The sequence below is a fragment of the Ambystoma mexicanum genome, chromosome 1p (assembly GCF_040938575.1).
Source record: "Ambystoma mexicanum isolate Mex_15411 chromosome 1p, UKY_AmexF1_1, whole genome shotgun sequence".
NCBI lineage: Eukaryota > Metazoa > Chordata > Amphibia > Caudata > Ambystomatidae > Ambystoma > Ambystoma mexicanum.
The window spans coordinates 748969564-748996113 of NC_090921.1; the positions used below are offsets into that span (position 1 = coordinate 748969564).

The window sequence follows — 26550 nt, forward strand, 5'->3', positions numbered from 1 at the left end:
AGCCCCAGCTCGCTTTAAATTGAAACGCGGTGAGATAATGAAGCAGGAGTTGGCTGATCTCAAAGGTCTAGACGATGTTTTTAAGGCAATTTTGTCTGAGGTATTTAGGGGCAGCGTTGTGAAGGCATTTATGAGCCAAAGAGACCAGTTTAAAGTAGATTCTGTCCAGGAGTTAGTCTCCCTTTGCCGGGCTCGGACCAATTGCAGTTTGTATCAGCTATCGAAGACTTTCGAATGTGCACAGGGTTTAGCTTGACCCATTGCAGGACCAGTTCGATTTCAGAGGTCAACAATTTTACACTCTCAGTTGGATACCTAACAGAGACCTTCGAATGAGCACCCCCGTGTCGCCAGACTACTCTGTATATGGCATTTATCTTGGTTTCAAAAAGTTCTGTCCATCCTTGTATATTCAATTGTATTCGCGGCCCTTATCACATACACCTTACACTCTGTTCTTTGCAGATTTCTTCATACAATTTTGCGGCTTGCAACCTCGGTTCTAACACAGACTGGTCTGCTATCAGTCTCCCAGACTCACTGGCTGTGCTGACTTTACCGGAGCGGCTTTGTAGGAGCAAATGACAGTACACGGCGGCAATCGCTCCTCCCTGCCTCGGCTATCGATGCGGGAGAGCCCTGGGTACCTTCGACACACAATGCACCTTTCTTCAGCTTTAATTCCCAGGCTTATGTTTCTTCTTCTCAAGGGCTCGTGAAAGGAGTCTTTTTCTTCCTCCTTCAATCCCCTCCTTGCAACCCTTTCTGGTCTTGCCATCTTTCTCCTCGTATTAAACTGCCATCTTGGAACTGCTGCTTCTTCGTGTGTTTTGCCTTGCTCAGAGTGTGCTTTCGCGCTCTGCCTTTTATCCATGTGGGGAAATGTGATGGAAGTCATTTGTGTGTAATTATCAGTAATTGTCTGACCCTTGTGTTGGGACATTTCGGGTGTGCAGCTCTGGTGTTAGTCTGTAGTTGCTCACAGTGAAGTGTCAGTAAGAAAGTGTTTGTGTCAGAAAATCGGAGGGGTGATTTCCTAGGTATCCGACCTGGTAGGATGGGGAAAAGGTGTTATTGAGAAGGGGATACCGCGTCTCACTTACTGGTGTCCCACTTCCACTCCTCAAGGACCCCTCATCCAGATGATCCTCCCACACTGGTCCACCCCCAGGAACTGGATCCAAAAGCGATGGCCGCGTGCGGACCACCTGGATGAAAGATCCCTGGAGACTGGCAGGTGAGACACCTAGATGTTTCTCACACAACTGACATGATATTGGAGGAGGCATCCTCATTTTTTTCATTGGGCTACAACATCTAGAGGAACTTGAACTAGTGTAACCTCCGTATTGCATCAATCTTATTTCCTGAGCTGCCGGCTCAAATCAATTATCACTTCTTTCATGGAACACGAGCGGTCACTCACATTTATTTAACCCTATTTCATATAATCTCAACTTGAAGAAGTTGGATATTATTCTCCTGCATGAAACTTTGTTGTTGGATAAACCTGTATTTGACGGATATAGTTGGTTTGTTGTGACAGCTCAGAAAGGTTTAAAGGGTCAACCTTTTGCGTGTGGGACAGATCAAGGGAATTAGTCCCCCCCACCCCCTTGAGGCTTAGAAGGCGAGCCTGCTCCGCAATACCTTCCTTCGAGGCAAGTGGGACCTAACTGGGAGAGAGTCTCCATTATGGAACAAGGACTCCCATTCCTCTGAGGAACTCCCTGGAACAAGAAACATGATGGCATATATATGGGACTGTCAAACTTATCAAATAATGTTAAGTACAAGTTCGGCAAGCACCCAGCTTGAGAAGGGAATCCCGCTCATGTCCTTCTTTTTTTTCTTTCTATAAGTGATAAGGTCATATATTTATTTGGACGATGGACTTATTTTTGGACATTCAGAGATGACTGACGAGCATCTTAGTTATTTGTAAAGGTAGGGAATATCCCACAGCCATAGGGATAGTTTGGCCTTCATATTATTATTATTTAATAAACCTGCCTTGAAAATGTCCTCAGAGTCTGCATCCTTCTGACCCTCCACATGTAGCTTATTGTGATAAAGATCTAACATGAATGTCTTTTCTGTGCAATGGTCAACAGAGTGATGTCCTTCTTGCAGTCAAAATGTGATGGAAGTCCTTGTTCACTCCTACATCATGGGTAGACACCCATCTACACCAATTTCACAATCATTTCCAAAAAAGTTCTACAGGTCGCCATTATTTTGAAGAGGTGGTCTAGTGTAGGAAAAGGGAACTGAGGCTCACTGTACCCTGACTCAAAGTTCCTTTTTATAAAAAGAAAGTTAAAGTGCCAAAAAGCCCTGCTACTACAAAGAGACGCAGAACGTATGCTCTTAGTATTAGACGCAAGGAATACTCATGATTTCAGGCATTTGGTAAATGATGACTGCAGGTTTTTTATTCAAACAAATTGCATTACGCAGGCTACTTGGAAAGCCCCTTTTGCCAGAGTTTTTACAAACGTCCCCACTTACAAGGTCAGATTGTGGGACTTGTGATGAATTTTTCATAGCTTGACACTGAAGATATTCTTTATTTGATAAACAAAGCTAATCCTTCCAGAGCCCCTGGTCCAGATGGGGGCTTGAACGCCACACTTAAGGGTAACCCTAAATTATGGGCCTTTATTTTGAATAAACTATTTAGAAGCATCCTACTAACTTAATCTACCCTGGCGTCATGGAAACCATCTCATCTTGCCCCTATTTACAAGTAGGGGGATAGACTAGGAACCTACTAATTACCAGCCCATAGCTCCCCTGGGCGCCCCAAGCAAGATCTTTGCAGCTCTGGTCTCAAAGACTCTAGCAAAGTGGTCTTCCCAAGCAGGGAACTCTGATAAAAAGCAATCCGGCTTTAGAAAGCAATCCTTGAATTGACTTGCATTGCATCACCCCCAAAAGCAAGCTAATTTGCAACATCATCCGCATAGCTTGTCTTTGTAGACTTATCTATAGTGTTTGACAGAGTTAACTGTGCCATATTGTGAGCGCAATTAATGAATTGGAGCTGCCCAGTGTCGCTTGTTAATATTGTTGGACACCTTCACACAGAGACTCAAGTCCAAGTTAGGAATGGCTCTTCAACTGAGCTGGTTAACAGCCCATCATGGTTTGCGCCAGGCCTGTGGCCTCGCCTAGACCTTTTTAATTCATACTTTGCAGACCTAGATAAATATGATGAATCTGAGGTGACTCCAACAGAAAACCTGGCTTGTAATCCTTCACGTGTGGTCTGGGAAAGGCGGACGCTTCCTGACCCTGGGGGCGGTGTTCTGCATCTTATACAGCATATGGCTAATGTGTATGATCTAGTCTTGTTGGTTTGGCCCATGGTAGGCCTCTAGCGTTTACTAAAATTGCAGACTAATTTTCTGAAGGGTTTGGATCTGGAGATGAATTCCTCCCCGACCAAGGTTTTGATTACTAATCCCACCAAATCCAAACATGAAGTTTTAATGGTATAAAGATAACCGGCTTGAGATTGTGGACATCAGGAAGTACCTAGGTTCCATATTCAAACAAAAGATCAATGCTATTATTGCTCATAGGGATCTGCCTTCAGCTGTTGTGATGTACCTGGCTCAACTGAATTAAATAAACCAGAAATATTGCTGTTAATCTTTTAGCTAAATTCAAATACTATAGAGCGAAAATAATTCAATTTCTCCAGCATGGGGTCTTGCATGGATTCACATGTTCATGAATATTCCCCGTCGTCAGGCTGGGAATCCTTGGTAAAAGAAAAATCAGTTTGTTTAATTTCTGAACTGTCATTCTCCCATAAACCAATCACTGAGCTCTGGGTCATACTGCCAAAAGCCAATGACTACCCTCTATCTAAGCCCCTCCTCTGGCAGCCATCTTCAGATTTTTACCGCACGTTCAAGTGTTGGGAGTCCTTGCGCTTCACTCTTCAAGCTTTTGGTGTGTTTTTTCGCCTTTTTGAGAGTTAAACTCTATTTTTCGGTCAATCAAGCCTGTGTGCTCCATCGATCATCCTTCTGACTAACGGGGACCCGTTTTTTGGATTTTTGAACGCCTCTGCTATTTTCATTGAGTATTTTTCTTGGAAGCTTCCAGAAGATTCTTCAGGTCTGCACCTCGTGGATCATTTCGGACGAGAAGGACAACGCTTCCCTCTTCAAGCTTTGCTCTGACTGCGGTTTGCGGAATGTGAACATGGACGACAAACATTCCCAGTGCCTGTACTGCCTGCACCCTACACATAAGGAGGAAGATTGTGTGATTTGACATGGCTTCAAGAAGCACACTTTGAAAGATCGACACTAACGGTTGGAATCGTGGCTGCAGTCAAAGGCCTCTGTCCGGGTGGCACCCAGGGACATGCCTCTGGATCCGCAAAAGCTCTTTGAGGGCGCCCCACCTATGGTGGCCCAACACAAGACCAAGCACTGCAAGTCTGCTTCCATCGGGGTCACCGCTACTGCGGGACCCGCGACGGTCAGGGCACGATTGTCATCCCCATCAGCATCAATCTCCAGCCACCACTCTAGATCGTTGGCCAAGAGGAAGTCAGCTACCCCAGGGAAGCTGAGAGACAATCCGGAGAAGGGCAAACAGGAAAAGGCCAGGCAGTGTGTGCTGCCCGACCCAGCGGCGACGGAGAGGGCGATGGTAGACAAGGATTCCGACAAGGCCCTGAAGGAGAAGGCTAAGCAGGACAAGGTGTCCGACACTACCAGGAAGGAAAAGGCCACACCGGACAAGGGATCCAGCCTTTCCATGAAGGCCCAGGTGCACCAGGCGAGATAGCCACCCTCCCTCAAGGTGGTGGTGGCGTCGCTTTTGACGACCGTAGGGGCGGACCCACAGGGTGCCCCGACGGCGGTCAGGGTGTCTCTTCCTCCCAGGAGGGAGGCTTTGCGCATACCTGTTGAGAAGACCCTGGAGAAGAGGATGCCTGACCTAAGCCCGAGACTGACCCCTCTGGACACAAAGAGGGGTGGGGTCGAAGGCCTGCACGGAACGGACATTTCCTCGGCTGATGAGCATGAGATCATTTCCGTCCACACCGTCCAGGAGGGCAATGACAAGGGAAACGCTGGGGACTCACCCCCACGACGTGGGGGACGACACCTTGGGTACCATCCATGGAGATGACGACGAGGTGCCCCAGGATGAGAGCCCTGAACCCAGCGCTCCTACACCCCAGATAGCACCTAGAGACCTTTCACTGGCCATCCTCTTGAACCCCCACACGCTGGTGTCTGAGATAAAGAGGAGGATGCCGGCGACCCCAGCGCCCGCTCCTTCCGCAGTGTCAGTTCCGGCCACCCCGTTGACACCCTAAGCCTCCTTCCACCCATCGCCCCCCCCCCCCCTCTCTACCGCCCCTCTATCCCCTGAGGGAGACTGAGTTGGACACAGCAACAACGGTATGGATGACGACGGCAGGATGGGAGACGTCCCGTCACCTCTGCCCACGATTTAGGGTCTTTCAATGCAATGATCGCCTGAGCATCAGAGCTGTTCCAGCTCACGTTGGAAGAAAAGGAGGACTTCTTGTATCAGCGGCAGTAGGCGAAGAGGAAGACCATCCTTTCGGTCCCACTCCTGGACGATGTTTGGGATGACGGGCTGGTTCTGATGAAGAACCCCGCTGCAGCCCCAGTGAAGAGAGAGCGCAGCTGGAGAAGGAAGTACAGGGTGCTGGACGCTGAACCCAAGTGCTTACTCTCTCAACCATCGCAGGACTCGGTGGTGTCGGTGGCCACCAGGAAGAAGTTGTTGGCTCGGCGTCCTCCTCTTCCTCCACTCCTCCGAACAACGAGGGTAAGAAGTTGGATTCAATGGGTAGAAAGGTTATCTACTCAGCAGCGACAACGGTCAAGGCTGCCAACGCCCTCACGATCGTGGCCAGATACGACTGGGAGCTGTGGTTTAAGTTGGCCATGCTACTGGTTTTCCTCCCTGATGACAAGCAGGTCGAGGCTTCGGAGATCCTTCAAGAAGGCGAGATGGCGTCGGACGACACCATCAGAGTGGCCCTGGACATCGCAGACACAGGGTTCCACCAGATGGGAAATGGAGTCTGCCTTCGCTGTCGTGGCTGCCTCAAGGCCACCAACTTTAGACTAGGAGGTCCAGACAAGGGTTTTGGACAATCCCTTTGACGGGGTCAACCTTTTCGGGAAACGTGGATGAATCTCTCCAGGCCATCAAGACGGACACAGAGACAGCACGTGCTGTAGGCACTCTACAGCAACGACGACCGTCCTTTAGTTCTTCTGGAGGGAAGTCAATCTGCTCTTTGAAAGGTTTTGGAGGGGTCTCGTCCTCTTACTGTCGGCCCTCTCGTTCCTCGACCCAGGAAGCCAACAGGGGTAGCTCCAAGGCTTTCGGGGGCGGATGCTGGCGTCCGGGACCACAGGGCGGCCCATCAACGTCCAAACAAGATTGAACCGGTCAGGACGCTGGGCCCCCACCCCTGCACCCCAGTGGGAGGCCGGCTGGCAAACTTCGTCAGTGTGTGGGAGACCATCTCCACAGACAGATGGGTGCTGGGCGCTCTCGCCCACGGACAAACCTTAGAGTTTCATCAAAAGTGCCCGCAAATACCAACAGTGGCTCGGCAGGAAAACCACATCCCTCAGCTTCTTCTGGAGGTTTGGGCCATGTTACACAAAGGGGCGATAGAGCTTGTCCCACAACAACTCTGGGGCTCCGGAGTATACTCAAGGTACTTTCTCGTAAGAAAGAAGACTGGGGGCTGGAGGCCCATTCTCGACCTACGACGGCTCAACAAATAAAGTCCCAGAAGTTCAGGATGGTCACGCTACAGCACGTACTCGGCCAGCTGGAGGAGGGGGGACTTTCTGTGATTGTTGGATCTGGAGGACACTTACTTCCACGTCCCCATGCACAAAGGACACTGCAAGTTTCATTCAGTGGAAGCATTATTAGTTTAAGGCTCTTCCCTTTGGACTGAAGTCGGCACCCAGAGTCTTCACCAAGTGCTTGGCGCCGGTGAGGGCCCACTTACGACTGCAAGGGATCCAGGTTTACCCCTACCTGGAAGACTGGCTTATCCGGGCCAAGTCAAGGGACATCGTCATCAAGCACACAAAGTGGACTGTCCAGCTGCTGACAGATCTGGGGTTCTCTGTGAATTATGCAAAGTCCTGCTTAACTCAATCGCAGGACGCTCTGTTCCTCGGATCCAAGCTCAACACGATGTCATGCCTGGCGTCACCATCAGAGGAAAGGATATCTGCTATCTTGGGCAAGGTGCAATGGCTGTTGACACATCGCCACGGTGAGGACCATCATGATGTCGTCGTGCATATACCTGGTTTGGCTCTGCAAGTTGTGGATGCAGCCCCTGCAGGGGTTCCTCGATGCCCGTTGGGTCCAGGTGTCTGGAAGCTTCCAGGACAGGATCACGCTCGACGAGGAGTTCCGATGAGCGATCAGATGGTGGGGCGTAGGCTGAAATATCGCCCGGCGCATGGATTTCCAGAGCCCCCCATACCAGAAGACGGTCACGACAGATGCATCTCTGGAAGGATGGGGAGCCCACAACCGACGTCTTCACGCCTGCGGCCTGTGGCTGCCAGAAGAGAAGACGGTGCACATAAACTTACTGGAACTACGGGCAGTGTTCTGGGCCCTCAAGTCATTTCTGCTATCCCTCAAGGGTAAGGTGGTGAGGGTCTTCACAGACAATACCACCACAATGTTTTACACCCAGAAGCAGGGGGGCACCAGATCCAGAGTGCTCTCCAGGGAGGCACAAGACTTGTGGTAATGGGCCATTGCCCAGGGGATGTTCCTCATTCCGTTCCACCTGGCAGGAGTACAGAACATTGTCGCTGATTCTCTCAGCAGGGAGCTCCTCTCCTGCCACGAGTAGGAACTTCGTCAGGACCAAGTAGACAACCTGTTCGACAAATGGGGCAATCCCCAAATCGATCTGTTTGCGACAGTGACGAACACCAACTGCCGGAGGTTCACCAGCAGGTTCCCCCTAGTTGGGAAGCATGGGGACGCATTCTCATTCCCCTTGGAGGGCCTGTTTCTTTATGCATTCTCTCCGTTGCTGTTGCTTCGAGTTATCAATTCAGACGGTACTAGTGCAGGATGATCCTCATCGCAGTAGCGTGGCTGAGGCAGATTTGGTACCCGGACCTTCTCAGCATGTCAGCGCACCCCCTTCCCCCCCAGTCAAGCTTCCAGTGGTCGCAGAGCTTCTCGCAAGGGAAGGAGGCTCAATAGTGCACCACGAACTGGGATTGCTGAACCTGAAGGCCTGGCTCCTGCAGCATTGTAGTTCGGGGTTACGACCTTCCTGCGTACTGCAAGGATGTGCTTGCCAAGGCCAGGTCATCATCTACTTTAAAATGCTACGGACACAAATGGAAGAGATTCGCAATTTGGTGCCGTTCACAGAAGATCGACCCTCTGAGGGTCACGGCCCCTCAAGTACTTCCATATTGACTATCGTTGGTTAAAGCACGGCTGGCTCACGCTTGCATCAAGGGTCATCTGGCGGCTATCTCTTGCTATACCAGATCTCTGGGACGATCATCTTTGTGGTTGCACTGTCTGGTTAAGAAATTCATCAAGGGACTGTCTGTTAGTTCTCGCCGGTGAAGGCTCCAGCCCCAGCGTCGGAACTCCATGTGGTATTCACTAGGCTCATAGGAGCTCCATTTGATCCCATGCATTCTGTTCTGCCCAAGTTTTTGTTGTGGAAGACAGCTTTCCTTGTGGCCATTACCTCTGCAGGACGAGTGGGTGAGATCCAGGCCCTGTCCTGTAAGCCACCTTACTTAACTTTGCACGAGTAGAGGGGGGTTCTGCTGACGGACTTTCATCTAAACAAGCCCTTGGTGTTACCTGTATTTTATCCGATGCCTTTGTCGCCGGCTGAAAGGACTTTGCACTCGCTGGATGTGGCTAGAGCGCTAAGGTTCTATGTGGCCTGCACAAGAAGTTTCCGGAAAACTTCTCAGCTCTTTGAGAACTTTCGTCCTGTGAACCATGGGAAGGCTCTGTCCAAGGCTTCCTTTTTTCCAGGTGGCTCTCCGGCTGTATCACTTACTGTCACCTGCTGTCCGAGATCCCATTCTACCAGAGTAATCGCTACCACAACGGCGTTCCTATCTGGTGTGCCCCTGCTGGACATCTGCAGGGCTGCTACGTGAAGGTCAACGCACAACTTCACAAAATCCTACTGTGTCAACAGGGATTCCAAGGAGAAGTCCAGAGTCGGCCAAGCAGTGCTGCGCAACCTGTTCGCTTGAAGGTGAGCCTGGTGAGGAGGTAAGGGTTTTTGCTTCTGTTGAGCCTTGCCACCTCCCGTGGTTGTGCATGTGTGTACTGCTATGTATTCTTTATTCATAAGCATGTGAATCCATGTCAGACCCCATGCTGGAGAAGGAACATGTTCGTTACCTCTAACTGTTCTCCAGCATGTATCTGGCATTGATTCACATATGACCCCTCCCGCCTGCCCCTCTGCGGCTCTTCTCTTGGTTCTACTGCCACTTTACGTGCTACCAAATCTGAAGATAGCTGCCAGAGGAGGGGCTTAGGTAGAGGGCAGTAATCGGCTGGGGGCAGTATGACCGAGAGCTCAGTGATTGGTTTATGGGAGAAAGACAGTTCAGAAATGAAACTGTTTTTTTTTTTCAAGGATTCTCAGCCTGACGACGGGGAATATTCATTAGCATTTGAATCCATACCAGACCCATGCTGGAGAACAACAGTTACAGGTAAGTAACTTGTAGAATGTAATAATAGCTCAATAGATTGGACTGTGATTGAAGGCCAATTGTGGCAGTGTTGTTTAAATCTTCGATAATTTGCTATGAATTATGTCTCAATTCTTTACAATCCTTAGTTGTGTGGAAAATGCTTTTATTATATGGAGATAAAAAATGGAATGCTCCCCTTACTCATCCTTTGTCAAATTGAATATTTTTTTGATGAATTGATTGTGTAACTCTAAATAATGGCTTGCACAAAGTGAAATCTTTTTATATTTGCTAAATTTGGTTCGAATTACTTAATTCAACATTTGTTAAAAAGAAACTGGTTAGTCGACTGCATTTGCATAAGGGATTGCTCAATTGAATTAAAATCATACACTTGCTCTTCTCAGGAGGAACTTTTTTTGTATCAAATCTCAAAATATTTAGTCAGATTTCCTCAAATACTTGGAGATTTGGCTTTGAGACTAAGATTTAGTCTTCCTACCTAAAGAAGTACTAAGTGCAAGAGAAAACATCCCTCAGTAGAATTGGCTGTGCAGGTTCTATTGTCAGCCAAATATGGTGGAAACTTTAGAGGACCTTTTTATGGACTGTCCAATGCTTCAATCGAGAGTATTTTTTCACATGTTTTGTACGTCATAACAACTACAGGTTTTTGGAACCATATTTTAAAAGGAAACCATATTTCATGGATTGTTGCTGCCTTGTATTCTGTATCAAACATTTTAGGATGAATTAGATGAATTATGTGATTGTTATTTATTTGCTCATTCGTAAAATGATCGTTCCTTGTTTTATTTTGTATCTTATTTTTACTATTTTATCTGCTGTGACTTGATTTTTTTCTTCACTTAATGACGTGTTTATTTTGTGAAAAGTTTCACGTGTGAAGCCATAAGACAATTAACAAAAACAATGTCTTAAAATGTCTGAACATCAAGAAAATTGAGCAAAAAAAGTCTCAAGTTATGTTTCAGCCTCCTCCTTGCAGGTAAAAAAGTCCTAATTTATTGGGCTAGGACACTGTCCCCTAATCTTATTTGAGACTTTTTTTTCTCATAATCTTAGGTTTTTGCGTTTTGTCTTTTATTGTGCATGGTGCATTGATATTCTTCTCTTGTTTATATTGGATAGCTTTTTATGTGTTTTGTGTTTTTGGTCTGCATCAGGACAAGGCAGCCATTGAAAGTGAGAGGGAGGCTGCAGACCAGATGAGAAAAGTGATTGAGTCCACACTGCGGGAGACACAAGAAGAGAATGATGACATGCGGAGGAGAATCCTGAACCTGGAGGCACAGCTCAAGGAGTATAAGACCTACTGTGAAGAGCATCAGGGAACTGAGCAGCGACTAAAGGAGAAAATTGGCAAACTTGAGGTAACTCAAACACCGTTTGGTTGTTCCTATTCAAATATGTTAACATAATACTGCATCTGAAAGGCTTTTGCTGTCTCTTGTCTACACATTATTGAAGATCCATTCCCATTACACATATCCCAATCTTTGAATGTTCCTAGTGGAGGAATGACATGGCTTTAGAGACTTTCACCTCGACGTTGGAATACCGCTCCAGTTCGTTGATAGCAAATTATGTTTCTGATCACAAGTAGGAGGGATGCGAACTCTAAATACACTAACCTTTGCTTCAAATTCAGTATCGGAGGGAAGAGCGTGCAACTAGAATCGCTCAAGCATATTTGAGGGATAGTGTGGTTACGTTGATCTAGGACTGAGTTTTCTACAGAGGTATTGAAGACACACAACGGTTTCTTATGGGGATAATAGTTCCCCTACCGCCCTCAGTCTATCTTTCATCAACTGCCTTCTGATGAGAAAGTGATCTATAAGATCTATTCTGAAGGCAGTGCTCATTGCTGTAGTTGTTTTCTAAGTTCTGACCCTATGTTGTGGATGTTTGCCGCCTAAACAGAGGATCCCAATATCAAAAATGTTATTTTGACTAGCCATCTTAAATGCATATGTTAACATTTAATCTTGAAAAGGATGCTTTTGTTTTATGTTTTGTTTATAAAAAGAGCACTTGTGCATCTTAAGTAGTAATTTTCCTTTATCTTGCCAGTGTGATTACTGTCACATTACAGTGTTTTAAAGTAGCTGACTGGTTGGTGACATTTAGCGATGTACAGTTGGGTTACAGGATGTACTCCGCGAACAGCTCTACAGAGCATCTCACTAAAATCTAGTTTACTTTCTGCAGTCCTTATCCCTTTGTGTACAAATGGTTGATAACCTGGTGTGCTCTCCCTTTGCTCACCAGTTTGTTGACAGCACTCATGGGAACCTGCTGGCAAGCGCAAAATGGTGGCCATTGATGGCAATTTCATGCCTGAGCCCCTATGCAGGGAGCAGTGTTTGATTTTACCAGATAAGAATGGGATTCCTGGGGGGGTGGGGTGGGGCTTTAACTGAACTACGCACTGCTGCCCAGAAACATGCCTACCAAGTTTGAAAGGGGCAGTTTCAGGGGATTGAGTGGCTGCCAGATGTTTGAACTGATTATTCAGCCATTTGAGGCTGAGTTTCCCTTTGTGCTCCCAATTCTCTACAACCAGTGAGGATCTGCTCCATTACTCTGCTTATCTCTTAGGATGCTTCCCTGAAGGCATACAAGAACGAGTTCCAGGGCCGTGCATTGAGTGGAAACTTTGCTGTTGTTCAGTCCTGTCCTAAACACTCAGTAAGGTGCAGCTCTGTAGGGAAGCTGAGACCTTCTCCTAAAACATGCAAGGACTCAGCAGCGGTACTTTGTTACCTCACCTGTGAGGAGACCCATGTGAAATTGCTTCCTACCCTGTCAGGCCTTTGACAAGCCTGAATGTTTTTCTATGGCTGTTAAGTGCACCAGAGTAAGGACATTGTGGAACTGAAGCATTGGTAACCGAACAGTCAGGTCTTGGATTATTGCAGTAGAAACTAATCCTAAAGTAAGGACGGTTGGTATGTATGCCTGTCATCGTTCTTTGTAGGTACTTGTGCGAGACTCAATCAATGCAGTTGCTATTCTGGGTGGGACAAGATGGTGCCAAAGCTCCTTAGCAGCTGCAACATTGTTCTTCATTTCCTTCAACTCTTGGCTGCATGCTTTCCTCCTATGGTTCTTCAGCTTTCATCTTAAGGTGACGTTGACTGTTACTGGAGATCTGTCTGGGGCTACAGGAGCCACCAAACAGATGGAATTCCTCCAGAAGAAGACACTACTTCTACCGCGGATTTAACTCCAGTCATAACTACCCTATGGGGAAGCATTGGATAATTGGATTTCACTCGTGTCTGGAGGCCTTTTGCTGCATTCAGAAACTGCTTGTATATAGGACAGGGCCAAGATGATTTGTATTTAGAAATGCGGTCGCCGTTTAATGAATTATATGGTTAAGAATTTGGAGTACAAACTTTATTGTGACTTTATTAAACACATGGTTAGGTTTGACACAAAACGGATCTGTGCTGTTCATTTGTGTTAGTCTTTGTATATTGTGTTTTGTTTGTGTGTGTGTCAAATCTAGGATAGAAGCCTGTGTAGACAGGCCAAAGTGCAGCTTTTCATTAACACAGTAGGACCACTATGTATCCTAAGGCAACAGCTCCCTCTAGCGTTGACAACAGGCTTGGTTATGACTGCATCAGACAAACATACAGGACAAACATACAGCTGGGCTTTTATTATATTGCTAGATTATGGGCGTGTGTAACTACTTGATGAACTCACAATTTGTCATTGATTATCTCAAATGAAAAAGATATGAAAAAGAAGGAAACTGATGGAATTTGCTTGAAGATTGACTGTGGATTCCCCATAAGACAACATTGGCCATACAAAATTATTGGGAATATCTTTAAAACTGGACGCAAACTACAATTGCCAAGCACCAAAACTGGTGCTTCATGGTTAGAGAATATTTGCAGGGATGCCTAAGGGTGCCCTGAGAAAAATGAATGACCTTTCTGGCCTCTGCTACTTTTTTAATTACTTGCCTGCAAAACGCCAGTAAAATAACATTTCCCCTTGCCTAACTTGTACAATTAAGTATCTATAGATCACAAAATTAATGTGGACAGCTTTTTATTCCAATCCATATATTGTTACACTGTATTTCTGTTGCCCTATTCATCATCTGGGAGGTATTCCCTGGTAACTGCTACTCTGCAAAGTCCCAGTCTGGTTCTGTGGACTTCCAGTGGGGTGACCAAAGGGGTGCTGGGTACCTCTCCAAGGTGGAGGGTGATGGACCCAGTGGTGGTGTGGGAATTTCTAACTGGTCAACGTATAAACCGCTCCTTGAAGTAAGGGACAGTCACAGTTAATGCCACAATATAATTGTCCCTTTAAGCCACCTCCAAGAGATATCCTGGCTCAAGGAAGGGTCAACAACACACCCCTTTGCAGCAGCCCTGATTCCTTGGTGCCAAGCAAGCCCCTTTTCTACAAAACCACATTCTGAAAATAGAGTTACCTCATGAAAGGGAGAAATTGAGCAGCCCCAGAGTATTAAGGCAGTATTTGCACCACGCTCTGAGGTTTGTTGCTGTGTTTGTTGTTTATTCTCAAGTCTTTCCGTCACCACAGACTATTGGATCTCACATTGCCAATTTTCTGTGCTTGGATGTAAGGGACAGCCTTGCCGGTTTCAGATCTGGTTGGGGCACCTTTAACTAGTCTCTAGATCAGCCCAATAAGCCACTGGCCATTTCCTGTGCATCTGCGGCTTATTGGAGTGATAGAGGCCCCAGTTAAAGGTGTCCTACCTGACAAAACATATCATTCAACTAATGACGTCTCCATGCTTAGCAAGAGCTGCATGGTTCCGGAATTCAGTTAGAATCCACTCACTCAAGAGTCTCTAATTTACATTGTGAATGGGCTAAAACCTACTGTATGTACCTGCAATGTATTCCCTGCAATTATCATTAAGGGCTCTATCCACTGTCTTGCCTCCCCAATTACCAACATTGTACATTCATCTTTCCTTAGCTCAGTTGTCTCGGAGAGCTGAAAGGGAGCCTGGATTACTCTGGTACTAAAGAAAGCCACTCTGGACCCAGAGGTTGTTGGTAATTATCGGCCAATAGCAAACGTTTCCTTCTTGCTGCACATTCTCGACAAGGTCGCATATTTACAGCTTCAAGAACATATTGAGCAACACAGTCTCTTGAGTGCATGTCAATCTGGATTCCGTGTCATTCAGTGCAGAGGGTTTCATCCTGCAGGATAGGATGTTGAGTAGAATGGTGTGGTCAGTGGAGGCTGCAGATAGGTGCTGCATGTCCTATCACTGGTGTTGTGGAGGTCATTGAGGATGTGAAATGTAGCACTCTCAGTGCTGTGTCCAGATTGAAAGCTAGATTGCAAAGGATTGAGTAGGTTTCTGGTGATGTGTTGTTGCAGTTGGGTAGTGACAATGTGTTCCATGATTCTAGCGATGTATGGCAGGATAGTGATGGGGGTGTCATTTTTTGGACAGTATGGGGTTAAGAGATGGTTGTTTTAATAAGGGTGAGATTTGTCCAGTTTTGAATGCAGAGACGAAAGTAGCATGCGAGAGACCAGGAGTTGATGACGACCCATTGGGGAACGAGAGTGGTAATGCAAGTGGTTACGGCTTGAGGTGGGCATGCATGAGTGTCCAGGTTCTGTTTTTGGTAGTACGGGTGATGAGGGCATCTGTGTCAATGGAGGTGGAAGGTGTCCCATGTGTGGAAGGTTTGGGAGTGTGAGCGCAGAGGGGGAGGGCTTGCCAGATGTGTATTTTGGAGTTGAAATAGTCCATGAGGGTTATGTTATGTTATTTAAACTTGTGAAGCGCACGGTCGCCCAAAGGCATCTTGGCGCTGAGAGAGAGAGCTGAGCAAAACAGAGGAAAGCCTAGAAAAAAAGAGCTAGAACAAAAAGGACTTCAGGGCTCTGCTAAAGCCAAGATGATTAGAGGCATTTCTTAGTGCTGGCGGGAGGTTCTTCCAGAGTTTAGCCGCAGCGATAGAAAAGGCTCTACTGCCGACCTTTTCACGATTGTACCTAGGGATAGTAAGAAGATTGGTGGTAGAGGAGCGCAAGTCCCGAGTAGGGATAAAGCGAGTGAATTTTAATTGCAAAAACTCAGCTCCTTGGCCATGAACCGCCCGGTGCACAATACACAGGGACTTAAAGAGGACAAACTGGCCCACAGGAAGCCAGTAGAGTCGGCGAAGTACTGGAGACATGTGGCCACCATAAGGAGTGCCAGTGGCTGATCTGGCTGCCAAATTTTGCATACGATGAAGCCGCTGTATTAAGCCAATTGGCTGTGACAGATAGAGAGGGTTGCAATAATCTAATCGCAAAAGTACTAACGTAGCCACCACCGGGGGGCGGAAGGCTTCTGGTATCAAGGGTGAAGCCCTCTTAAGGAGCCTGATGTGATGGTGGGCGGCTTGGCACACAGCCGTCACTTGGTTGGACATGGAAAGGGTCCCTGAGAGAATAACACCCAGGTTTCTCACTTTACTGACGGGGCTCGGAAGAGGACCTAGAGAGATGGGCCAAAAGGCTGGGGTCCACAGTGAAGTCGGGAGGACAGCCTACCACCAGAACCTCTGTTTTATCGTTATTGAGTTTAAGCCAGTTCTGGTCCATCCAGTCCCCTACATCTCTCAAACAGTCGTGAAGGCACGACGATACCTCAGCCTGATCTTGATCTAAACGGATCAGGATTTGGGTATCGTCGGCATAAGAATAGGAATTGAGACCATAAGAGCGGATTAGGCAAACCAGTGCCCAGATGTAAATATGAAACAACATTGGGGAAAGTGAGGATCCCTCTGGGACACCACAAGTGAGGGGACAGCAAGGGGAGAGAAAAGGGGGCATAGCCAGGGTTTGGGAACGACCTCAAAGAAAAGAGATAAACCAGGCAAGGACTTGGCCAGATATACCAATCTGGGCCAGACCTGAAAGAAGAATTGGGTGATCAACCGTGTCGAACGCAGCTGATAAGTCCAACAGAATCAAAGCACCTACTCTGCCTGCATCAACAAGTCTGGACATGTCATCTTGAACAGACACCAGCACACTTTCCGTGCCTCTCCCAGGCCTAAAGCCAGGCTGAGCAGAGTTGAGGATTTTAGAGGATTCCAAAAATGAAGACAGGAGGGGAGTGATGAGAGATTCCAAATGTTTGGACAGAAAGGAAGTAAAGAAATTGGACGGAAATTAGCGGGAACCGCAGGATCAAGTGTGGGCTTCTTAAGGAGGGGAATAACCCTCGCTGATTTCAGCTCTGATGGGACCAGGCCTGACTGGCAGGAGTCATTAATAGCCAAGGTGATATCAGTTGGTAGGTCTGGGGCGATCTGTTTCATGATGGTGGCAGGAATAGCATCCTCAGAGGAGGATGATTTCATTTTCAAGATGGCCTCTAGGACCTCTGCCTCACTAAAAAGAGGGAAGGTGGACCAACTGACTAAGGGATCAATCAGGGGGAGCAGATAATAGTCTAATGGCATCTGGCATCATTATCGCATGGGATTTTGGGCTGGCATAGGGAGTTTTCGATTTTCTGAGCGAAAAAAGAGGATTTAGCCAGCTTGATCTCAGCCAGATAAGTAGAGAGTCCAAGTTTATAGGATTCTCTGAGCACAGGGTTATAGTGATTACGCCATTTGCGCTCCAATTGTCTGAGTTTCAGACGAGCAGATTTAAGCTGGTCCTTGAACCTTGAACCTGGGTTGGGAGGGTAGTCTGTGACTTTGGGTCAATTTGAGTGGTGCGCAGAGATCTGCAGCAGCCACAAAAGTTTGGGAGAGAGATTTTAGGGAAAGTGGCCTCCGAGAGGCACAATTGGTGGCTATTTGGGCGCTAAGAGCCTTGGTATCTACTGAGCGCCAAGAGCGCCATAGTGTTTTAGGAGGAAGGAGTTCAGAAGGAGGGGTCGCAAGTGCAGGTGTACAGGATACCAAATTGTGGTCAGACCATACCACTGGTTCGATAAGACCAGGACATAACAAGGAGTTCTTAGCAAATACTAGATCAAGCGTGTTCCCGTGGGAGTGGGTAGGATCAATTGATGTAGATGTAAATCAGAAAGATTGTCAAAGAGGGTAGTTGACTCAGTGGGTCTTGGCAAATTAAAATGTAAGTTCAAATCACCTAATACCACTAGATTGGTATATTGCATATTCATGCCGGCTCGAAGTTCAGCTAGACCTTTCCCAAAGGAGCCTATAGGGCCGGGAGGGCGATATATGAAAAAAATGGATCCCTAAAAATGGATAGTACAAGATGGTGTAATGGCTGCTCCAAAAAAGAGCTTCCATATCGAGTCCGTGGGGGCACAGCAGTTGGGTAACATGCTTATCTCGAAAAATAACCGCAGCTCCACCCCCTCGTTTGGGGGGTGGGCGGTCGTGGTGGATGATGAGATACGCAGGAGGAATTGCTTGAACTAAAGCTGGCGCCGAGCTGGAGGTAAGCCAGGTTTCAGTCAAGCATAGAAAGCCTGGCTGTCTACTGGACAATAGGTCCAATATTTCGCCAGTATGAGCTGGGAGAGACCTAGTGTTCAATAATAATAAAGTAAGGGCTGCCACCATGTGTTTCAGGTCGTTAATGATGGTAGCAGCGATAGGAGACATGGAAAGCAGATGATGGAGCCAGCCAGCTGGCCAAAGGGTTTCTGTGGGGGCAATAGAAAGTAGAAAACGTCTTTCAAGCACTCCCACCCGTCCCCTCCCGGCACGGACGGGCACAGACGGGCGTGCCTTAAGCACCCCTTCGGGTGTTGCATACTACAATGGGTGGGAGTGTGCAAGGTGTGGATGGTGGCTTGGAGAGGGATTTGATGATTTGAATCATTTCTGTAAACAATTGGTGCTGGATTGGAGTTCTTGGAGGTAATGGACGACTCTGGTATTGCGTAGGGCTGTTTTGTACTTGTTGAGCCAGTGTTTCAGTGGTCTGGTGGCGGAGCATGGGTTCTTTTAGCAGGCGCTTTCTAGGTGTCTGGCTTCCTGCTTGATTGCGAGAAGGGGAGAGTTTGAACCCTGATATATGGTTTTGGCTGCATGGTTTTTGTGGCAGACAATTTTGTCGACTGTACGTGTGATCATGGTCTTGAGGAGAGTAGGTGTCGGGTGCAGGGCTGTTATTTGTGGTGGCTGTTACTTGTGGTGCTCAGGCTGTGTCTGTAATCTGTTTTGTGTGTTTGGTTGGGGGATGAGGGGAATGTTTTATGTTAGATTTATTTATAAAGCGCACAGACACCATGGGGCAACATGGTGCTAGCTCCAGGAAAGGCAGCCAGGGAAGGCTGGAACAAATACATTTTAAGAAGACTCCTGAATATTGAGTAAATCTTCGTGGCCGTAGGGCAAAAAGGAGAGAATTTCACAGTTTAGCTGCGACTTAAATCGAGGGACCAGTACGTTGGCAGAATGAAGCAGCCTGGCAGGCACATGAGGATGAAACTTGGCCTGAGGGAATTCAGCCCCAGCACCATAGAAAGCACGATAAAGCAGGCAAAGAACCTTAAACTGAATGTGGTTGACCACAGGAAGCCAATGAAGGTTCCGAAGAACAGAAATATGCAAGTGCCTAGTTGTAGAAGTGGCAATTCTGGGCGCAGATATTTGAAGCACCTGAAGCCGCCATATCAAATAGGCGGGGTGAGCCAGAAATAAGGAATTCCAGTAATCTAAAGATGACAGAACTAGGGATGCAACCACGGGTTTCAAGATCTGAAGAGGGAGAAAAAGAAGCACCTTACAGAGGATTGCCAGTTGAAAGTAGCCCTTTGACAGATTACACTAATCTGAGGCTCAGCTGACAGGCAGATATTTTCACCCCTAGAACCTTCACTGAAGAAACAAGAGAAGTGAAAGGACCAAGGAAAGAGGCCCAGAAGAGAGGGGTCCATAGGATGGAAGCAGAGATGGTGCACACCACCATAAAGTCTGTCTTGTCACCATTTAGTTTTAACCAGTTATTCTGCATCATACTCCCACGGCTTCCAAGCAAGTCCTTAACCTAGCCGCTGTCTCAAGTGTGAAGATATTAAGACAAACTAAGATTTGGGTGGCATAGGAGTATCCATGAAAGCCGTAGGACAGGATTAAACAGTACAGGGGACAACGCCAACCCCTGGGGAACACCACAGGTAAGGGCAGTAGGATCAGGAAAGAAGGGAAAGAGATTGGGAACGCCTAGAGAGAAAAGATATAAACCATGGCAGAACTGCCCCAAAAAGGCTAGCATCTGTAAAGCTATCAAGCAGGACTGCGTGATCGATTGTATCAAAGGCAGCGGAGAAAATCGAGAAAAATAAATGCTCTTACGCCACCCTGATCACACAGCCTAGCAAGATCGTCCACAACCAAGGCCAGAACTTTCTTGGTACTATGACCCAGTCGGAAACCGGACTAGGAGGGGTCAAAGAAGGAAGTATTTTCCAAAAAGTAGCTGAGCAACGGGCAGACCAGAGATTCCAGAAGCTTCATCAGAAGTGACAAGTGTTATACAACAGCCAGAATGATGCCGGTGCAGAGCGAGGAATTGACAGCCGCAGTAAGCAATGGGGCTAATCGGGGAACGATAAGTCTTCAGACCTGCCGGGGGATGGAATCAATAGGATAGGCCGATTTTAGAGTAATTGCAGCAGCGGAAACAACCTCGGAGGTAAACAAAGGAAAGGAGGACAAGGCCTCCTGTCTAGGCGGAATGGGGCCCTTGATCTGAGTTTCGACCAACATGCAACCTGAGGAATGAATATCATTCCAGATTTTGACAATTTGTCTGTCAAGTAATTAGACAGCAAGTCGCACAAAGATTGAGAGGGGGGGGGAATAACCTCAGCAGAAACTGAGTAGAGGGAACGCATAACCTTGAAAAGCTCTCTAGGCTGATTCACAGAGGATTCTATGAGGCAAGCGAAAAAAGTAGATTTGGCCTCATGGCTCGCTTTATGAAGTGAAATGAAGCGCAGCGCAGTTTTGACCACGGGGCAATAGGCCATACGTCATTTGTGCTCAGCTTGTCTGCGCTTTACGCAGATGGTCAGTAAACCGAAGTAAGCCTCGGGCGCTGTGGTTTAGGAGTCTTGAGAGAGGGGCCAGGTGATCAGCCACTGAGAAGTCCTGCCCGATGTGTGGCAGGTTGCGGAATCTTGGGTAGTATAGTGAGTGTGAAGGGGATAGTTAAGTGGTCTGACCACGACACACAGATTTGGTTTTCCACAGTGATGATTTTTGCTTGAAATCAAAAGGTCCAGGTTGTTTCCAGCTGTTTGTGTGGGGTAGGTAATGAGTTGTGTGAGGTCATAGGGCCTGAGTCAAGTCTTTGGTATGATGTTGCTGTCTGAATGGAAACAACCAGAGTTGAAGTCACCAAAGTATATATTGATGCAGGGGGAGCACAATGGTAGGTAGTTGTAAAGCCAGTCATGTCTGTGTGGAAGTTGGTAGTGGGGGGTACATGTTGAAATGTGTGGAGAAAGGTGGGGTGTGGGTATAATGGAGGGGAACAAGTGAGAGAGAGTGCTTAAAATGATGTGTTTGGGTGTGTGTGGGGTTGGTAAGTGTGAGTGAGCCTTTATATATGCAATTGCAACCCCAGTACCTTGTTTGTGTTGTTGGTCTCTGTGGTGGATGAGATAGTGTGAGGGAGGCATGCCAGGGATAATAGGTGTGTGAGCCATGTTTCTTTAAGGAAGAGTGTATCTGGGGAGTGTGGACTAATAGGTTCATTGATTTCATGCGCGAAAGTAGGTGCAGAGTGGCAGTTTAGAAGAATGCTGAGGTATGCATTTCGTTTTTTTAGTGGAGTGCTGTGCTGCAGTTTGATTAGAATGTTGGTTGTGTGCTTTGTATGAGGCATGTAGTGTGGCAAACTGGCTAAGCGGGAACAAATAATCGTAAAAGCAGATAGATCATTGCAAGAGAACTCTGCTCTGTCCACCCTTTGCTGTGGGCCCCTTAAGGAGATCACTTAAATTACCAAAGTAATTGATCTTTTATAACGTGCTTCAAACCGGAATCCAGTCTCTAAGCATGGGACCGGGAGTGTTGCTCTGTGTTGTCTTGCGTTGCACCTGGCCTATCATCTGGGTCTGGAGGATACCTGGAAGTACATCAGCAGGAAAGAGATATAAATAGGAGGCCAGTCCTCTTTTGGCCGTGAAATCAGCAGCTGCAGGAACATGATGCTTGCAATGAGCTGGAAAGAAGACTGCAAGAGGAGCTTCAGTCTGTAAAATACCACCCCTATGGTGGGGGGAGAATCTAACCTACTTTCCGCCCTTAACTGGACGCCTCGGGGAAGCATGCCCATTGAACAGTTTCTCGATAAAGCTTGTCCAGAATCACATGATCAATCCCCTCCCCTACCCTCCTCTCCCCTCCTCTCCCCTCCCCTCCCTCCCCTCCCCTCCCCTCCCCTCTCCTCTCCAGACAGTGTCAGGCAACTGTAATGAGTGCCTCTGGTGGTGGTGTGCTGAGCTCAGTGTTCCCCTCAGTCCTGTTGAAGCACTCTCTGAGGCTGGACAGACACGCCAACAGTGCCTCACATTAATGTAGATCCCCTACAATGTAATATTAAAATGTATACAAATGCACACATGATAATAAAACAAAGCCTTAGAGGGTTGGTAACCATTTCAAACCAAAGCTAAATGTTTTCAAGAATTATTATAACATTTTAGCAACAGTTACCTTAGTCATACATTTCTGGGAAACTATTTACAGCCACAATGTTAAAAATGCATTCTCTTTATGTAAAGGCAGATCATTACTTTAAAAATAAACTAAAAATCTAAATTAAGTATCCAAATTATTGTACTTCGTCCAGAGCTCACTGGACACCTAGGGGATTCAGGAAAAATATCCAAGGACATGTAAGGGCCCCAGAGTCCATTTTATAAAGTTCCAGGGCGGGTTTAAAGTTCCAAAAGAATGAAGGAATGGAAGGAGACTCAATGGGTCATCCGCTTTTGTGTATCTAAGTCAGTTCAACCACAAAGGTGCATATTCTTTGGCGAGCAACCCTAGGGAAGACCAGAGGAGGCCCCAAAGAAGTGTTCAGAGGTAGAAGAAAGGACCAAGAGCCCCAGCAGAGGAGGGGACCTCAAATAGAAGTGTACGGGAAATATGTTGCTCTCCTCCAAAGGATCTCCCGTGGAGGGAGTATCATGAATAATCAACCACCGAGACTCAAAGATGGGTATTCACATCAGTAGTTTCGGGGTGAAAAAGCTCCTGCAGCAGGAAACAACCCGGTAAGGAAACGGCTCCTTTCCACAGGTGCCATTTCCAAAGATTTGGTTCACAGTCACTTGCACCCTGAGCCAGCAACGATTCCAGGGGCCAAGGAAAGAAACAAAGGCTCTTCCCACATTTTTCGATCCTCAAGCCAGAAGTTGAAAACTCAGCAAGGAAGACTTCAGGAACACATGGGAACCCATGACGACAACACGTGGTGTGGACAAAATATGAAGGCAACAAAGCAGCAAATGATCCCAGGATGGGTACAATGGCCGGAGGCACCCAAGGACATCAGAAGCTGATGAATTGGCGGGGTGGTGAAATCTCAGCCCCCTCTGGACACCAGCAGCTACCCACAGCTAAGTGGAAGATTCTTGCGGGAAACGTCAGGATGCATTGGTAAACGTCCCAGAAAATGCTTCCATTGTGGATGGTTCGACCCAGCAGCTGTGCTGAGTCGGCAAGGTTCTTTGCATGTCACCCAGAACAAAAAAGCCCTAAAACACAAAATGACAGAACAGTGTTAAAAAAAAAAAAATCATTGCTATACCAACAGCTACCAAAAGGTTACATTGGCCTACCATTGCAGAAAAATGCCTTGCACCCCTGATGAATCAAAACTAACGTATAAATGCCTCCAGCTATAGAATCACTCTAAGGCAAAAATGGGGAGCCTGAGAGGCAACGCTGGGACTGGGCACCATAAACCCAATACTATATTCCTTAAGTAAGGTGCCAGGGCAGGGCGACTTCAGGAGATGCCTCTGTGGACATTAAAAGAAATCGGAGATCCAAAATAACGCAAGGAAAACAGCAGAAAGTTGAGGAGTCCTAGAATCCCCTAAAATGGGATTTCTGCTGAGAACGAGCAACATAGGTTATACCGTATGTAAGTCCCTGTTCCATACTGGAGCCCACATGGACATCGGTAGTCCCTCAGTTTCTTCTGCAACCTTGCTTGTGTGCTTGTGCAGGTCTTATGACTTTTCCGAAAAGTCTCTTGCGAGGTCTGCAGAGATTATAAGGACCATAAATGGTAGCCCTCGCTCTACGAGTGGACACATCACCAGAGATGTAAGAGATGAAAACATGTAACCTGCGCTTGCTAGTTATTTCAAATACTGTGAGCAGTGAAGCAGCACACCACAGTGCCCGAGGCTTCCTGCAGACCATGGCAATAGCCTCTATGAAATTAAGGATAGGGATAAGCAGTTTATGTACTTGGTCCGCCGCCCTCATTCATTACTGAACACAGCTGAACCCATTGACTGTAGCCAAAGCCAGTCCCTCAACAATTTACCAACATAGGTGCAGACACTCAGAGTACGGCCAACAGCAAGGGGTAATGGGACTATAAAAACCTCACTTTTAATATGACAGTGTGGGTCTTTGGTGATGGTTGTGACAAGTAATTGTTAAGAGTTTGCAATGTTGGAAGGTGGTGGTGGCAGTAGTTTTGAGGGGAGGTTGGAGACTAGACCCGAAAAAGGTTGCTGGAGAAGTTCTAGCGGAGGGGACCGACCATCTGGTGGAGGTTGGGGAGCAGCAGAAAAAGTGTTAGGAGAAAGATGAACAGTAGAAGGAGGTGGTTGAGAATGACAAGGTTGAAGAACATCAGCAGGCATGCACATATAACAAGCCTCTGAAGGTTTAATGAGGCCAGTGAGCCCAAAGCCAGGACATAAGAATGTGAAGGGGTCGGACTCGTGGTGGGGGGAGGATACTGAAAGCTGCTGCTATATTTTGATGGGCGCCCCTCAATAGCCAGATGGCTACCTGGGTGGCGGGGGTCCAAAAGCACCCAATTGTCTCTCTTTACATTTTCTCACTCAAATTATATTATGTCACAGGCTGATAGCAGCTGACCTTACGCTGCCCCACTATGTAGCCTTTTTACAGCATTGGTAACCACTTACTCCCTTAACAAGAGCAAAGGGACTACAACCCGGCTGTTTTCCTTGTAGTCATTCCAACTGTGCTTTTGACACAAGGAAAAGTTGATTTGGCTCGGCTGCTTACGTGAGCTTTGAACTGGGCTCACAAATGCATCATTGAGTGTGGGAATCTGGTTAGGCTGGATGATGGGGTCTCTAATACAAAGTGGAGTTTGTCTGGCAAGGAGTTTATTGGATGGTTAAAACTTTGAAAAGCATTGTAAGGGTGCAGAAGCAGCACTCTGACACAGAAGGGTTCTGGTCATTATTAGAAACATTAATTTTAGTGCAAAAAGGGAAAGAAAACCCTATCTCACTCTAACTCTAACAGATGTTTTCCTGCCTAAACTGAAATAACCAGTGTCAGAATATCCAAAGGAAAAGTCCCAATTTCAGAATCCGAACTCTGTCCCTCACACTCTTAAGTATAAACTAAATGAAAAGAGGGTCTTTCTAGCCCAAAAGGAATGGCACTCTTCCCCTGGACAAAAGACAGTTCTGTAATCTTTTATTGGGGAATAGCTCCCTTCCGCTGTCTTGTTCAGGCTTCTCATGAAGTTCAACAATTTGTTGGGGAAAATTCTGTTCCTTGGCTGTCCCTTCTCAGGCTTCTTTTCTGTCTCTGGCTCCCCGACCCTGATTGGCAGACCCGGTTCCTTTTCACCAGGCACAGTTGCAAAAGCAAAGGAGTCTGAATGGGTTTTCAAACTGGGGTGGGTCCTTGACTCTGGTTGGCAGACCTGGATTCCTCCCACCAGGTACTGCGACGATGAACAGCCTAAATGCACTCCCAAGCTGTACTGGGTCCCTGACCCTGGTGTCACATACTGTTTACTCGCCTGCCAAGTACTGCATTTATTGTCTCACTCTCACAGTTCTTTATGTGGGTGCAAGTCCCAGATTCGATGTTCACAGGATGGCCCGTGCGCCAGCTGTCAGCGATGGGGCTTCCCCTGCTTCTTTCGCTTGTCTCCAGAGGTCGGCGGCTCTGCCATGCCTGCTTCTTCCTTGTCGGTGTAGCACCGTTCCTCCACAGCTGCCGATCTTCGGGGATGCTATGAGCGTCTTCCTTGCTGCTCAATGCGCAGTCCCTGCACACCGGACCAGCTTTACAGCAAACTTCTTTGCTTGGCTCCTCGATCTGCCTTCCTTCTTCCCTAAGCGTACTCTGTCAAGTCCTTCTTTGCTGTTAACTTGGCTCCTTCCAATCGACTGTCGAGAGTCACTAGAATGGGCACAGTGGTTCTGATAGATACTCTGTACTGCTCCGTGCCTTCTCCTCATCCCAGTACTGAGTGAGTTATGGCGGTGTAACTCAATAGAGATCTTCCCGGTGAGTTATGGCGGTGTAACTCAATAGAGATCTTCCCCGTCTCAGTATTATCTACTTGTGTTTTACTAGAGAAATACATGGCGTAGGAGGGTGGAGAGCGAGGAGGTGAAGGAGAGGTGGGGGTGTTGTAGCAATACTGCGTTCTCCCGACATGGTCTCCACTGGTCCCAAAGGGGGAGTGGGGGGTGGAGTTTCCCCTCCCATGAGATCCACCCGCTGAGTACCACCTCCAGAGTGGGACTATTGAGTAGCGGCCTCACCATCAT

At 47.2% G+C, this 26550-nt stretch overlaps 1 protein-coding gene across 3 annotated transcripts in view; it reads left to right on the top strand.

Moving 5' to 3' along the window:
* CGN (cingulin) overlaps window positions 1-26550 on the top strand; it is a 2193661-nt gene that overhangs the window by 1133832 nt on the left and 1033279 nt on the right. For all 3 annotated transcript variants that reach the window (XM_069650469.1, XM_069650484.1, XM_069650476.1), the window contains exon 12: window positions 10946-11152. In XM_069650469.1, coding sequence (XP_069506570.1) covers window positions 10946-11152 — 207 coding nt within the window. The remainder of the gene's footprint in view (window positions 1-10945; window positions 11153-26550) is intronic.